At 40.0% G+C, this 17064-nt stretch overlaps 1 protein-coding gene across 1 annotated transcript; it reads right to left on the bottom strand.

Moving 5' to 3' along the window:
* Positions 1 to 7195: 7195 nt before the first annotated feature.
* Positions 7196 to 10150, bottom strand: LOC141600420 (protein NRT1/ PTR FAMILY 3.1-like). The gene is made up of 4 exons (XM_074420655.1): positions 9970 to 10150; positions 9032 to 9249; positions 8368 to 8927; positions 7196 to 8237 (listed from the first exon to the last, which is right to left on the bottom strand). The coding sequence occupies exons 1-4, from the start codon at positions 10139 to 10141 to the stop codon at positions 7343 to 7345; spliced, it is 1845 nt and encodes a 614-aa protein (XP_074276756.1). The 5' UTR covers positions 10142 to 10150; the 3' UTR covers positions 7196 to 7342.
* Between the last annotated feature and the right edge of the window lie 6914 nt (positions 10151 to 17064).

Here is a 17064-nt window from a genome sequence, read left to right on the forward strand (position 1 = left end):
GAATTAAGTCTGTCGAACTTGGAACAAATCTCAGAGTAGGTGGTTGAACTTGTAACATGTACAGCTTTAATCTTATTTAGTTCATTAGTTAAGTTGCGGATCTTGTTGACTAAAATTTCATTTTCTGCAGAAAGTTTGTTCTGAACAGACAGGTCGACTGTTCGAGTTTTAATCTCATTCAGTTCATTAGTTAAGTCGTGGATTCTGTTGACTAACATTTCGTTCTCTGCAGTAAGCTTGTCATGGACAGACTGGTCAACTGTTTGATTCGACAAACTCTTTAGATCGTATTTTAAATCAATGTTCTCACTCGCAATACTCTCTATTTCATTTTGCATAGTATCAAGACGTCTACTTTGTTCATAATTAGTGTCTAGTGTCTCATCTAATAATTTTATAATTTGATTTCTAGACAAGGTCCTAATTTGAACTTTAAGATTTGAAAGACTTACCTCATCATCTGATTCACTGTCTGATGCTTCTGAATTAGCCATTAGACATCTTAGAGAGTCATTTTGAGTCTTTCTTTGTGATCTCGGCTTGTATGTAGTCCTGAGGCAAAACTTATCTTCTTTTTCTTCTTTGGGAGGTTCATCGTCCTCAGAATCGGACTCACCCCAAACAGCAGCAATCATAGCACGTTTGTACTCCTGCTTAGTTCTCTCACGTTTGTCTCTAGATTTTTCTTCATCCCATTTTGAACAATTTCGGATCTGGTGATCACGATCGCCACATTTAAAACAACCCATTCTAGAAACAGATCGTGAGGTAGAAGAAGAAGAAGAATTTGAAAAATTTGAAGAGCCAGACTTTCTTGATTTAAAATTGTCAACCTTTCCTTGATTTTGTTTTCTAATAATTCTACCAATTCGTTTTGACAACAAGGCTACTTCCTCCTCAGGATCACTTTCGTTATCACTTGAGAAGGAATTGAGGGCCATTCCCTTAGCTTTAGGTTCCTCATCGGCATGTCCTTCGAGTTTTAACTCGTGTGCCATAAGATTCTCCATCAATGCTTCATAGGTAAGAGTGGGAAAGTCTCTTCCCTCCTCAATGGCCGTGACCTTTTGCAACCATTTATGTGAAAGACTTCTTAAGATTTTTCTAATAATTTCTTCAGTTTCAAAAGTCTTACCAAGATTTGCAAGTTCATTACGAATGCTTGAAAAGCGTGAAGACATACTGTTTATAGACTCATTTGGATTCATTTTAAATGACTCATATTTTGTCATAAGAATGTCAATGCGTTGTTTCTTGACCTTATCAGTTCCTTCATATGTTAATTCTAAACTATCCCAAATTTCTTTGGCTGTTTTACACCCCGCAATCCGGCTAATCTCGGATTCGCCGATACCGGATTGCAGAAGTGATATAGCTCTTGAATTTTTCTCTGCTTTCTTATAGTCATCAGAGGTGTAATCCTTTGGATCCTTTGCACTGACCACATTGGTAGCACTAGTGGTAGTGATGGCAAGAGGACCATTCTGAATGATTACCCAACATTCATAGTCTGTTCCTTGAATGAAGTGCATCATGCGATTTTTCCACCAGCCATAGTCCGTGCCATCAAAGACAGGACATTTGACAGATTTGGAATTCATGATTAAATAAAGTACAAAAAAAATAAACTCAAAAAGGATCAAACTCTTTGCTGTAAGGCAATCAAGAGCACGAGGCTCTGATACCAATTGTTGAGTTTATCGATCCGGTACTTAAGAGGGGGAGGGGGTGAATTAAGTACCCTTTTAAAAATTAAAGCGAAATTAAAGCGATAGGCCGTTCACGAATTTTATTCTGAAACAATACACAGGCTAATTGAACAGTCTCGGTTACTGTTCAAACAATCAGAGTTGTGCTGTATTGTTCGTTTGTGTGAAAACGTGAATCAAAAAGGAAAAACAAATAAAAAACAAAGGCAAACGAAATAAAGAAAGCAAGAGACACACGATTTTTAACGTGGTTCGACCTACTCTCTAAAGGTCTACGTCCACCCTCTCTCTTATTATTATTTCCTTTATAACCAAACTCGATTACAAAGAAAATCCCCACGATCAACCCCGATCGTGCGACTCGAGTACAACCCCGTACCTCAATAAACACTCACTCACCAAAGAAAAAATTACAATACAAATTGTCTCTTTATATGGTTCAACGATTGGAACGATGGAGACAAAATAATCTTATGAGTATAAAAACTTGTGCACTCAAGAACGATCTTATAAAACACGGCTTTAAAAGACTATTTTGCAAACTCAAAACAGAAGTCGTTTTAATTAGATTTGCAAAAATTACTTTTAAGAACAGGTATGACAAAAACCGATTTTTGCTGTAAGCTTTTTGGACTCTTTTTCACTTGGTGTATATTTCGTTAAAAACTTCTTAAGGTCAACCCTTTCTTTTTATATGCAAGGTATTGTGAGAAATCTCCTTCCGCAAGTTACGTACCAAAAGAAAGATTTTATTTGGGAAAAAAATATTTTCCAAAATATTTGACCAAATCACACCTTTTTGTTAGGTAACAAACTCTACTGAAGAAAGATCTTTATACGCTATTTTTGTTAACCGAACAAATTTCTCAACAAAAGATTTTTTGGTCAAAACTATATGAAAACAAATATATTTAAAAAATCCTTTGTCGAAAAAAGATAAGCCGTGATTTATCGGACCGAACAAAAGAGTAAGCACACATTTTATACTCTTACATATTTCTAGACCCAATCCAAGACATGATCCGAGTAACGTCCAACTTTTCTTCCGAGCAAATACGATCTATTCGTGGACCTGTCATACACATCTAGCACACACAATTAATTTAGAGGAATAAAAGTGAAGGACTTGTCATCATCAACAAACTAGATGCAACAGTGGCATTGTCTACGTGGCTTTTAATGTCTAGCCTTTTAATAATATTTATAGATTATAAGAGATGAGAACTTGGTATAATCCTACAAGCTCCAACTTTTCTCAAAGCAAGACTCTTTTCTCTCCAATTTCATTTACCCAACAACAATCCTCAAGCAAATGATTACCACTATCTAAGCCAACAATAATAATCCTACTTAAACTACAAATTCTAACATTAAACCATGTAGGAATTGTAGCCAAGAGCATGAAGAGCAAACCAAGAGGAAAGTAAATGGGATATCACAAAGATATGTCTAAGCCAACAAACTCAATGATATAATCAATTTCTACTCACAAAGGTTGATACTTTAAACCAAGATATCAATAATTATGAGATGCTTCAACAAGTTATCACAAAAGCAAGGAACTTTGCAACAAACAAGCAATAGATGAACATTAAAGAGGCAAGGGTAATTACTTCTCACAACAAAACATTCATCATGGCATTCAAACTTAGAAATTGAAATAAATGAAAGAGTAGAGATTAAAGAGTCAATACAATGATAAAGATGAAAGCTTGAAATGGATTACACCAAGTAGGGAAGGGTTTAGCCTTCCATAGTCTTCATAAACCCAAACAACAAGGAAAGATTACAACTTTGAATGGAAATTCCCTTCTAAATTATTACAAGATTAGAACCCTAAATATGAGATTAGATGAGATGATAGGATGTTAGGTGAATGCTTTAGGTCTTCAAACTCTCGGGTATATATAGGGCTTCACGAAAACCTAGAAATATTTCCAAATTAAAAAGCCCAAAAAGAAGATTAGAAGCCCCGTATAGCAGAGCTGCGCAGGCTGCGCAGCCTGCGCAAAAACTGTTCTTGCCTGCGCACCTGCGCACCCTGTTTGCGCAGCCTGCGCACAGGCTCGCATTTTTGGACTTCTAATTTCCAAGAGCTAGACCTCTTCAAATGCCTTCATTTCTTCTAGTCTTCACTCCTACTTCTCCCAACTAGTTTTCGGGTTACAAGTGAGCCTCTCGTGCCTTGTTTTGACCTTTGAAATGTGCTCTATTGCCTCTCGGGTTCCGTGCATTAAGATCGAGTGTCCAACCGAGGTAAAGTGCACAAGTTACCACATCATACCCAATTGCCGAATGCTAGGAAAAGCATACTAAAAGACCCATATTAAAAGACACGAGGGTGATAAAATCACCCTCTTAGACCGACACAAAACATTACTATCGCTTACCTACCTGCAAGCAAGGCATTCCAGTTCTTGAGGGATATTTTAACAGGTTTGGCTTCAAAAGGAGGTTCAATCTTCACTTCATTCTAACCTCCACATCAAATACACATTTCCGTAATTGTAATCAATTAAGATGGAAGTAAAAGAAAAAGAAAGAAAGAAAGAGGGCAAAGTAAGAGAGGTAGAAAGAAACCCTGGTAATGGGGAGTGGAGGTGAAGGCAGGCTGGGGTTTAAGTTGACCAATAATACAAGCTTGAGAAGGCGCAAAGAAATCGTTCAACTCGCTTATCCTTAACGCCGGAGAAAATTTTGAAGACATTTCTTGTTTTCTCTACTTGTCCACTTGGAAGTCATGCAAAGGCTAATAATATTGTTTAGGATATACTCCCTTCTATTCTATATTTTCTTCCCCTTTCATTTTTACACAAGAAATAACAAAGTGAATTTGGACCACACAAAACACACTACCGCACCCACATGTCATTGATTTGGACCACACAAATCATCCCAAAAAAGGAAATAGGGAAGAAAACCTGAATAACCGAATAAGGAAATATGGAAGAAAATATAGAATAGGAGGGAGTATTACATTTTAGAGAAATCTTCATGTTTTTTACCCATGTTTATGGTGGTGGACTGGTGGTTATGCCACTATCTTTGTGATTATGGTGTTAATTAATCACTATAATTATGAAAAGTTTGTAATCTCTCGATACATCTTCATATATCATTTACTACTTCTCTATTTAATTTTGAGCATACAATATGAGTTCCAACTCCTATTAGTTGAGTACACAACTTTAGGAGTGTTGTGTGACCTTGGGGACGATGCCTATATCAAATTGTACCGTAATCGAGCGATTTCGTTTCTCATTCTGTGGCCTCCATACCACGACACAACAACATATATTCTCTCAATATATCTTCGCCTCTATAGTAACCCTATATTTTCAACATCTCTTAAGACCGGAATACTTCTATTGCTTTGCGCTTTCGGTCATCTACTTCGTGTTGCTTCTCATTTCTCAACAAAATTGTTAAATCACGCCCCTTCTGGCTTTGTTAATTGGTTACGCCATAAAATTACGGTTTTGCCTTTTTTCTCAAATTTTCTTTAATACTTTTCATATCCTCCGTTAATTAATGATTTAGTAAAAAAATAAATTTAACTTAAATTAAAAACAAATTATCGTATTAATTAACGATAAGTTAACAAAAAAAATACTTTAAACTAACTAACTAATGAACATTGTTAGACAATTATTGATAACACGAACGACAAATAATACAATTTAAATTGGGACAAAAAAATTACCAATTAAGAACAAATTTTTTTTCATATCGCTTATCTCGATGAGCGGAACGCAATGGAAAAGATAAAATTTTACCCGGTCCATTAATGTAACACGCACGAACAGGCCATGACCGATTCATGTAGTGTTAGAGATTACGAGATTACAATATATTACAATATACGTAATCGGAATAATATCCATATGATTGAATAAATTATTATATTACCAATGTTAGGAAGATATTGTTATTATGTTTAGATATTTCTACTAGTATAAATGCGGATCATTGTAGTCTTTGGAAACAAGAACGATTATCAACAATACCACAATTACGTTGATGCAATTCTCCCTCTCCGATTCTAATATGTAGTTTACACGAATGAGCCTAGGCTAGGTCGTGTAATCCACATGAACCGGCCAGGACCAATTCGTGTGGATTACACAACCTGTCCTAGGCACATTCGTCTAAACCACATGAATCGTGTTGGAGTTATGCGCTTATGCCTCACATTTATCATTTCAATCAATTGAAAATATACAATAACTTATGGTGGAGTAGTGTGTGTTCATGCAACATATGGTGAAGTAATGGGAAATGCATTCAACGGATGATGGAGTAATGTATATGCGTGTAATTTGGTGAAATTTCAAGGCTAACGCACTATGACATTTACTCCCAAAAGCACTATAATGGCTTCTTTTCCCGCAAAATAATCAAATAAAAACTACAACATAATACTTCTCATTATTAGTTCTCATTATTCCTACTCTCTATATTAATATCATTGTGAGTTGCAATTGTTGAAGGTCGAGGGTATAATGGTCATCCACAATATACAATTTATAACAACCAAAATAATTTTGATGTCTATTATACTTAGTGGGTGTGTTTGGTTAGACCTCTTGTAATGGATTGAAAATTTGAAATGGATTGAATCCATTCTAGGGTGCTTGGTTGTAGGGCTGAGCAAAAAATCCGATTATTCAAACTGATCCGATATCCGATCCGAATTTTTGGATATTCGATCCAAAAGTTAAGTTTGGTTTGTATATCTGATCCGAAATCTTTGGTTTTGGTTTGGATATGGATATTAGAATTAAAACATTTGGATATCCGATCCGATCCGAAACTATAATTTTCTAGTATAATTTCGAAAAAATAAAATTTTATTTGATACAACTTAATTAATGTTTAAAATATTAGAGAAATAACTAAGTGGTACTTAAATTTTATGTCGAGAACATTGGAGTAAGAATACTAAAGTAAATCATCATGTAAGACTGAATATAATCATGTTTCAAACTTAATTTTAAAGTAAATTCAAAAGTATGGATATCCGGTGGATATTCGCATCCGATCCGATTATTTTGGATACCCGAACATTGGATATCCGAAACATTTGGTTTGGATATTGGATATCTAATTTCAGAATTTTTAATATGGATATCCGATCCGAACTAAAGACTTTGGATCGGACACCGATCCATACCGGCCTATTTGGTTGGACCTTTTGGATTCGATTTATTCATTTAATCCCTCTGTCCGAGTTATTTGTTGTCCTATTCCATTTTAGGGTGTCTCAGTCAATTGTTGTCCTTTCTATTTTAAGAATGAACTTGATGAACAATTTGATCATTCACAACCATTTTATTCCACCTGTTATTTAGTAATTGTCTTCCTCCTCTTTCCTTGGTCTTTGTGTCAAAAGCAAACTCTTTCCTTGGTCTTTGTGTCAAAACCAAAGATAACAAATGAATGAAGTACCTATTTTGTGTAAATAGACTCCAGTACTAACAGTTTATGTTCCAAGTAAAAGGTCACAATATCACATAGTATTATATATCATGTTTTAATTCTAGCATTATTTTTTTACTGGTACATTACTTTCATATTAACTGTGTACATGACTAAACTGAAGTCGTCATACTAATACCCTGGTTAAAAGCACATCAAACTCGATCTTCTTTTTTGTATGATTCAGTATAACTCTCGTGATCTTGTGTGTATAATTCCTCCTCCTGCTCCAGCGGCTTGTATCTATATAACATGGCACAAACTACATAATATATAAAGTTCAGCACTTGTATACCAGTAACAAGCAAGTAGTAATACTCCAAATGTCCCCTGTTAATGTTCCTATCAGGAAGCCAATTCCCTTGTTTTCCAGTATATGCATGTACTAATGACACCACCATTGTCCCTAGGTAATTCCCCAACGATGTCGTTAAACAATACAAAGCGGCCGCTGTACTCCTCATGCTCTCTGGTGCTTGATCATACAAAAACTCTAAATGCCCCACATTCATGAATACTTCTGCTAGTCCATGCACACAATACTGTGGGACCAACCAAAATACGCTAATAGGGATCGTGGCACTAGGTTGGTCTAGTAAACCGTATTTACTAGCTACGCTTTTCCTTTTTTGTTCAGTAAAAGATGCGATTAGAGTGGCAACAATGTTGATCACATAGCCTATTCCCATTCTTTGTAAGCAGGTTAGGCCAGCCGGGTTGTGGGTGAATTTACGGACAAATGGTACTAGGACACGCTCATAGAGAGCGAGTCCAGTCAGCATGGTGATGATGCTGAAGATTGACAGGCTGGCGGGTGGGATTTGGAAGGAGTGGGACAGGTGTCGGTCCATGGATCGAGCCTGTTGGAGCACGAAACTGGATTGATGAGATGATGCTGTAACTAGTAGGATTCCTGCTGACCAAATTGGTAATACCCTAATGATGGATTTTAATTCCTCTACTCTGTGGACTGTCGATATATTCCATAGGTTTCGCGGGATTGATTCTTTTGTTTCACCTTCGGTTGCTATGGCCGCTCTGTCAAGCCACCTGCATGTAACAATGATTCTGGATTATATATTACAGCAAGTTAATTAGTTGTGTCTAGTTTGGGCCTTGGATAAACTTTATTCAGTCGGGTCATTATTACCGGTTCTATGGACCAAGACGACGAACTTACTTGAATTGTTCAGTGTGTAGAAGCCTCCCATCTACAGAGATAAGGGCATCAAGCTGTTTGTTGTGGTATAACAAATCAGCATGATTAGGCATAGGGACATTCCTCTTTTTCCAAGCAGCAACAACAACTTGACACATTCTAACTAAAGGGCTTCCACCAGGCTTAGGCCTATAATATAGAGGATATCCAACAACAAAGGCAATAATCGAAAGGCCCATCGAAATAGTAGGAATTCCAAGACCCCAACCCCAACCCACATTATCTTGAATATACACTATAACTGTGAGTGCAGTCAATGTTGCCAGTCCCATACAAAAGTAATACAAGTTGAAGTAATTCCATTTCCTGGATGCAACCCCGGATTTGGTCATGTCAAATTGGTTAGCCGCGAATGTTACCACACAAGGCCTTATACCGCCAGTGCCAATAGATGTGAGGAGCAAAGCGAGGTAGAGGACCCACAGCTGATGTGTAGATGCTTCCTGGCAGTTCACTTGTGTTGGACATGGTTTAGGGTGGAGTTTTGGAATAATAGCTGACATTGTCATGGCTATAAACCCCTGTAAAGATATTAAAGAATAGTTTGATACACCGAACACATACAGTACTAGTAATAGGTAGTAAAAGAAAAAGTAAAAGAAAAGAAATAAGAAGTAGAAGAGACCAGTTCATAGAAGATGGATCCAAAAGCAATAGTCCAAAATTGGCCAGCAAAGGAGTCGGCAATGAGAGCGCCAATGAGAGGGGTAAAGCTTGAAGTTCCACCAAAATTCGTCAGAGTATTGGAAGCCTGTACTAATGGCATGTTCAGCTGTTGAGTCAGGTAAGTTATCATGTTAGCATAGAATCCTACTCCAGCAAATCTGTCGCATATCTCGCTTCCTGCCATGTTTTATACATCTCGTTAGTATCGGGATATAGTGAGTTTTATTGGTGTTCTACCCGCCCTGGCTCATCAATTTGGTGGTCAGGGCCTTATCCTTTTTAAAGAAGTTTAAAAAGAAAAAAAACGGATTGAGTGGGGAAAAGCGGGTTGAACCGATCAAGCCAAACAAGCAGGATGGGCGGATGCCCTATGAACAGTTTTTCCACAACATTCTAACGAAATAGAGTCTTTCACTTAAGATATAGTGCTATGTTTGATGTTCCTGATTAAATATATATGTTGTGACAAACCTTTGATCATTTTAAATTTGGGTCACGCTATATCGTACTAGAATTGTTTTGTTAACGTTTTAGACATTACAGCAACTGCAACCGTGTTTTGAGACGACATTAGCCATATATTTACCAAAAGAACGTATTTTACATCGATATTGGTCATATATTTACCACCAAATGACCGTTTTCTAGCCATAAACCGCTGTTTATCACCATCGACACAATAATTCACTCGTAAAGTGAGAAACTTTGGATATGTGACATAGCAGTAGAGAGTTTAAACGAAATTTGAGTAGTGTAAAAATTTATGAAGGTCCCTAAAACTAAAGGATACGTTAACATGCATATGTAACTCGGTCATCAACATATATAGTAGAAATATATATACATAGGTAAGTGATGATTCAAAGTCGAAGAAATTAATTTAAAGAAGTTAATTACCAAGAATAAATGGCATTGTTCTAAGGCCACCACGCTTCATTTTGTTAGGACAAATCTGTTTTTCCATTTCTTCATCAACAGACCCCGAAACTCTTTTTTCTAACTCCATTATTGTTATGTTTTGTGAAATGTTTATATATATATATATATATGAAAGAATTGTGAGCTTCATAAGAGCTTGCTTAGTTACATATTTATATGAAAAAAGGAGCTAGCTAGGAAGGGAAGGAGAGTACGTAGTGAAGATGGTGGAAGAGTGAGTATGCAAAATCTTAAGATTTGGGAGCCCCACCATTTTTGATAACGTTGCATTCTTCTTCATGGTCCTTAGGCACTAAAACCATACTTAAATTGATAGAGCATTATCAAGTCGTACTAATGTTCATTATAATTAGACTCGTACATGATACGGAGTCTCTCTTAATCTATACATCCTTTGTCTCAATTATTTGTTTACCTTTGATTAAAATATTTTTCTCCGGTAAACAAATAATTGGGAAGGAGGGGTATAATTATATCTTCTTACTTCTAAAGACCTAGTATTTAGTAAAATTACTCCATTTTACTTTTGTGACTAATTGAATTAAATTGCTGAATTTTTAAATACGTCAATGGTTGATCCTAAAATGTTTCCTTTACACTCCCAATTTGTGCAATTTGTATCAATATACTCTGTCATTTTTCCATTTATGTTTTTAGTCCTTACCGTCACTTTGTTGATCCATTATTCCCCTTGTGTTACAATTATCATTAGTGAATGATGATAGTGTCCTAGTTAGGGACGGTAGAGAAAAAATGGTATATATCATCATAATTATATATTCATATGTAAACAAAAGGATGTAAAGTGAATATCACTTAATGAAGTGAACTCATATATTCTCTCGTGTACCCTGAACTTTTTCGTTTTCTATGGTGTATTCCTCGTTTTTCGCAAAAAAACATTGATAGACAATAATTCTCTATTACGAGTATAGAAAACGGTAATTTTTTTTCCAAACCAATTATCTCGTCAAGGCCTTCAATTTGAAAAAAAAATCACCGCTTTTTGAACTCTTAGCCGGTAGTTATGGTTGGTCAAACATTTTTAAACGAATAAACTTTGACCGACCATAATTCCCGACTACGAGTTGAGACGTCGGTGAATTTTTTTTCAAACGAAAGACCTCTTAAAGACGGTCAATTTGGAAAAAAAGTTTATCGTATTCTGAACTTGTAGCCAAGAGTTGTTGACGGTCAAAGTTTTTTTGCATAAAAAGAGGGGTATATCATAGAAAATGAAAAAGTTGAGGGGTACACGAGAGAATATCCCTTGAATTTATTATCTTGCTAGTTTTTATTCGTACGGAGTATCGAGCTTTATTTCGTTTATATATGAGTGGTTATGAGTACCACCTCACCTTAGAGGCTTAGACTCTTAGAGGCTTAGACCCGTATCAATAGCGAGTGAAGGGTTTGAACCCTGTTAACATCGAAATCACTTTTATGACTTTCTTTATAAAGAGAGAGAAAGAACAAAAATTAAAAAATACATTGATTTTTCAGAAAAGCTTAAGCATTTATACTAATTCAACCATAGAAATTACGGAGAGAGAGACAAACTTTTTAATCTTTACATTACATAAATAATAGAGTAAATTATCAATTACACTCATGCTTAATTCACTTTTTTACACTTACTCCCACGTCAATTTTTTTTTTAATAATTTACACCCAACTTATTTGCTCAGATTACATTTTACACCCAATACCATTCAGGCCATATTTCCGACAAAATTCAAATTTTTTCGGTAAAACAATAATTTTATGACGATATTGTCCTTCCTTCTTCTTCTTTTTTTTTTTTTTTTGAAACCCAACATGGGTAAATTTCATTACTTCGAAACAAGCAAAGCTTCAGCTACCGAAGGTAACTGATCGATCCACACAGTCTTACCAACTACACCCGGTGACACATGCGCAAGAGCATGAGCAACCTCATTGTTGTTCCTACTTGTATGCGACCAAATAACATCAACAAAAGAAGAACAAATGCGAAAAATATCGTCTAAGACTAAAAAGAAACTACTTCGACCCGTTTTCCTTGTCTTGAGAGCATCAACTACACGCGAACAATCACTTTCCACCACGATGAGATCATGGCCCGCCCGCACAGCTTCCACTAGCCCTTCTAACACCGCAACCGCCTCTGCTACATGTGGTTCCCACACCTCCTTTCTATTGAGCGAGAGACCCCACAACACCTTGCCTTGTGCATTTCGACAAACAGCCCCGACCCCAACACCAAGCCCCTCCTTGACACCCGCATCAACGTTGATTTTCACCCAACCTTGCGCCGGAGGCCTCCACTCCGTACTGCTCTCCCCTTTCCTTCCTCTCCCCGCTCCTTCGCAGTCCCTGCATTCCCCACCATTTCCCGCAGTCTCCGCCAAAACATCCTCCACCCTCCGCACTATATGCTCCACTCTAGCTCTCACACCCTCAAAGACCGTCTTGTTTCGTGCTTCCCAGATTGCCCAACACGCCACCATCATCTTCTCCCGTTCCAAGTTCAACATATCCCTCCACCATCCCTCAACCCAATCCCGCACCTCATTCCCAGCCTGCTCTTCCCTTCCCGTCAGATTTAATTCTTCCCACACCCCTTGCGCAATGAAGCAATCTCGAAAAAGATGGGTACCTGTCTCAATAGAAGCAAAACACATAGGACACATAACATTATCACATTCGATTCGTTTAGCTAGATTTACCTTTGTTGCAATCGCATCGTGACAAAGTTGCCAGAAGAAGAGTTTGATCCGAGGCCATACTTGAGACTTCCAAAGACGGCTCCATATCCACTTATCCTTTTCCCACGATGACGGTTCAGCCACATTCAGGTTATCGCCCTCAAGCAGCCTATATGCCGATTTTACCGTGTACATGCCATCTCGTTCACAACACCACAGCCAAGAGTCGCTTGCCTGCCCCGTGCTCAACCTAATATTCCGCACTCGCTCCTGCTCAAAGGGCAACAAGTAAGTCGCGAGCTTCTGTTCATCCCATCCACCTCCATTCCCAAGCATCAAGTCTGCTACTTTCAAAACATTCGGGTCCCCAAAACATGGTGACAGGACCCGTCCTGTTTGAGTCCCAACTATCCACGCATCCTTCCAGATATAGGTATCCGCACCATCCCCAATTCTCCTCCGCAGCCCCAACTCCACCACCTTTCGAGCCCCCAAAATTCCCCGCCATGTATAACTCGGATTGTGCCCGAACCTAGCCTCCAGGAACGATGCATTCTCATAATATTTACTCCTCATCAGTCTCGCCCACAAACAGTCCGGAGATGTGATCAACCTCCATGCTTGCTTCCCCAACAAAGCTTGGTTCGTTTTCAGGAAATCCCGAAACCCCATGCCCCCCATACTCTTCGGTTTACACAGTCTCTTCCACGCTACCCATGAAATCTTACGCCTCCCATCCTCACTTCCCCACCAAAACCTCGACACCAAGCCTCGCAATTCGTCACAAAAAGCAGCAGGTAATTGGAAAATACTCATAACATAGGTAGGGATAGAATTGGCCACAGCCTTTATCAAAATTTCCCTACCAGCCCTAGACAATATCTTACCTCGCCACCCTTGAAGACGTTTGTTAAGCTTATTTCTAATGATGTCCAGCACCGGTTTTTTTGACTTACCAATAACAGTGGGCAGCCCTAAGTAGCGATCATGCTCCTCGACCATCCGCACCCCAAGCCTCTCAGTTATAGCCAGTCTTCGATCCTCCGAAACTCCTTTACTATAGAACACCGTCGTTTTATCCAGATTAACAAGTTGTCCCGACGCTACCTCGTATTTCCTTAGAATTGCACTCAGCTGTTCGGCCTCCGTCACACCAGCTCGAAGGAAAAAAATACTATCGTCAGCAAAGAAGAGGTGGGTAATTAACGGTGCATTTGTGGCTATTCGAAACCCCCTTAGTGCGTTACTTTCAACCGCTCGTCGAACCAAACTTGATAAAACCTCCGCGCAAAGGATAAACAGATACGGAGATAAAGGGTCACCCTGACGAAGACCCCTTTCCGGTTTGAACACTTCCTTGGCCGTCCCATTTATAAGCACAGCTGACGAGACCGTCGAAACACATTCCATAACTCGCCCCACCCAATGTCTATCAAACCCCATCGCCCTAAGCACGCCTCTCAAAAAATCCCACTCCACCCGGTCATAGGCTTTAGCCATGTCAAGCTTAACAGCCATAGCCCCAGACGAACTCTTCGAAAGCTTCATATGGTGAAACAACTCAAAAGCTATTAAAACATTATCCGAGATAAGGCGCCCGGGTGTAAACGCGCTTTGATTTTCCGAGACGATATCACCAAGAAGATTTTCAGCCGATTAGCTAACACTTTGGATATTAGTTTATAAGCAACATTGCATAAGCTAATTGGGCGAAAATCTTGAATTTTGTCCGGCGCTTTTTTCTTCGGGATTAAAACAATATGGGTATGGTTCAGTTCATTCGACATTGGCTCCCCTTTTAGAAACCCGAGGACAGTATTTGTGACCATCGGTCCCACGATATGCCAATATGTTTGGTAAAACAGACCATTCATACCATCCGGTCCCGGAGCTTTAAGAGGATGCATTTGATTTAAGGCTTCGAGAACTTCATCCTCCTGAAAATCCTGCTGTAAAATGGCGTTCATATCCTCCGTCACACGCCCAGCCACCCCGTCAAAAATGTCTCCAAAATCCCGCTGCCCAGTAGCTTTAAAGAGCCCTTCGAAGTAGCTTGTGGCCACCCTTGAAACCCCGTCTTCACCAACACGCACAACCCCTCCGTCATACACAAGCTTCCCAATGTGATTTTTAGTTCTTCGCTGCCCGGCTTGCCTATGGAAAAACCCCGTGTTTCGATCCCCTTCCTTCAGCCACAACGCTCTCGACCTTTGCCTCCAAAAGAGTTCCTCTTGTCTACAAAGCTCGGCCACTTCACTCACTAGTTTTCGCCTTCTCTGGACTTCGGCCACCGTACGCCCCCCCTCATTCAGTTTAGCAATCTGCCTCCGCTTCGTCGCAATCGCCTTCACAATCTTCCCAATGCTAGTTTTCTTCCATGCCTGTAACTCCCTCGCACATGAGCTGAGAGTATTCATCATTTCCCCTCCCCCTCGTTCAACACCCCTTCTAATGGCATCCTCACATCCCTCTTCCCCGGCCCACATTTGTTCAAACCGGAATTTATGAATGTACTCCTTCTTCCCCTCGCGTCTATCCAACACCAATTTGATCGGTGAATGGTCAGACCATTCTCGCTCCAAGTGAATTAATCGAGCATATGGAAACCGGTCCAGCCACTCATTTGTTCCCATTGCCCTATCAATCCTACATTGTCGGTTAGCTTCCCCCGCTTGCCCATTATCCCAAGTGAAAGCGTAGCCTTCAAAATGTATATCCACCAGACCACACACATCAACTGCTTCGCGGAAATTGTTCATTTGCCATTGGGCACGGGTTCCTCCCTTCATTTCATTAGCAAAAAGAATCTCATTGAAATCACCCACACACATCCAAGGCAGACCAGATTGCCTTCCCAGGATACGGAGCAGCTGCCACGACAAATGACGATCAGACACCGCAGGCCATCCATAAAACCCTGTGACTCTCCAATCACCCCCCTCATCTCGAACCACAAAATCCATATAATGAACCGACGCCGACACAAACTCGCACCTCAATCCTTTTTTCCACCAGAAAGCGAGACCCCCCGACCTTCCCACACTATCCACTTCCATTCCCTCATACCCATCAAATTTTGCCCGGACGGTCCTCATCTCACGACCACTTAGCTTCGTCTCGCAAAGAAACACCATGGCCGGGGCCTCCCGTCGTAGTAAATGACGGAGTGCACCTACACTGTCGGGGTGGCCCAATCCCCGACAGTTGAGACTTAGAAGACTCATTGGGCCCGGCGGGGTTGAGCTCCCTCAACCACCGCCTCAGGTATAGTGACGCCCCCGTCTTTCCTTTGTTTTAGCTTCTTCAAATGCCCACCCCTACCATCTTCTTCCCTGCCTCGTTTTCCTCCAACATCCACCCTTGCCTCAATCTCCTCCTGGTTCGACACTTCACTCTCCCTCTGTATTCGTGTCCACTTCATCCCCTTGCTACCCTTTCCTCCCATCAGAATCCCTTCTCCTCCTTTTTCCCCTCCCTGCTCGCACCCTTCCCCCTCCCCTGCACACACCTCCATCTCCTTGACACACCACTCCCCTAGAACAGTCCCTGCACCTTCACTAACACACCCTTCCTCTCCCCCTCTCACCATTGTCACCTGTCCCCCGTGCTCCTCCCCCTGTCCCTGTTCAGCATCATAGTCCCCGTTTCCTACCTCAGTCCCTGGTTGCCTCCCCTTCTGTTTTCCCACCTCTCTCTCCTTTAACAGCTCAACTCCTCCTTCGTTGCCTATTCTCGTGCCCTTCCCCTCCACCACCTTCCTACTTTTGAACCCAACAGCAATATTCTGTAACTTTTCTATCATTTTTGCCACTTCCTCCTCCTCGTCTTTCCTCCCTTGATTATCGAACTCTGCTTGTAGGCTTCTCATAGCCTTCCCACTTCCCTCTTTGGTTGTCTTCGTAATTTTCCACGGTGAAGCACGTAGCCATTCCCCATAGCGAAGTTCGTCTTCCTCGTAAGGGCCATCGTCACAGTCTTTCTCCCCATGCCCAAGCGTTCCACATCCATAACAATATGTTGGTAGCCGCTCATATTTAACATCAAACTTCACCATTTGTCCCGTTTGCATTTTAATTGGAACAAAAGCATGTAACGGTTGCCTCACATCATGAAGAATTCTTAGGCGAATAGCCCTATCCATCTCCGGGTTTGGCCCTAATTCCATGCCTATGAACTGCCCTAGCATCGACCCTATCCTCCTCGCGTTCGATTCGTTCTTCCTACCCGAGATAGGAAGATCATATACCCTCGCCCACATTGGCAATTGATGCAAAACAGTGTCAGTAATCTTACCCGCAGTGTTTGGTTCGTTAAAGCACCATACAAATTTGTCGAAGTGCCATGGCTGATTTGCTAGCACCTTCTC

Source organism: Silene latifolia, chromosome 9, assembly GCF_048544455.1.
Source record: "Silene latifolia isolate original U9 population chromosome 9, ASM4854445v1, whole genome shotgun sequence".
In the NCBI taxonomy this organism is placed as follows: Eukaryota; Viridiplantae; Streptophyta; class Magnoliopsida; order Caryophyllales; family Caryophyllaceae; genus Silene; species Silene latifolia.

Coding starts and splice junctions, on each gene's coding strand:
- LOC141600420 (XM_074420655.1), bottom strand. CDS start 10,141: ATGAAGCTCACAATTCTTTCATATATATATATATATATAAACATTTCA. Junction 9,250..9,969: donor AACAATGCCATTTATTCTTG/GTAATTAACTTC, acceptor AAAACATGGCAG/GAAGCGAGATATGCGACAGA. Junction 8,928..9,031: donor GATCCATCTTCTATGAACTG/GTCTCTTCTACT, acceptor ATATCTTTACAG/GGGTTTATAGCCATGACAAT.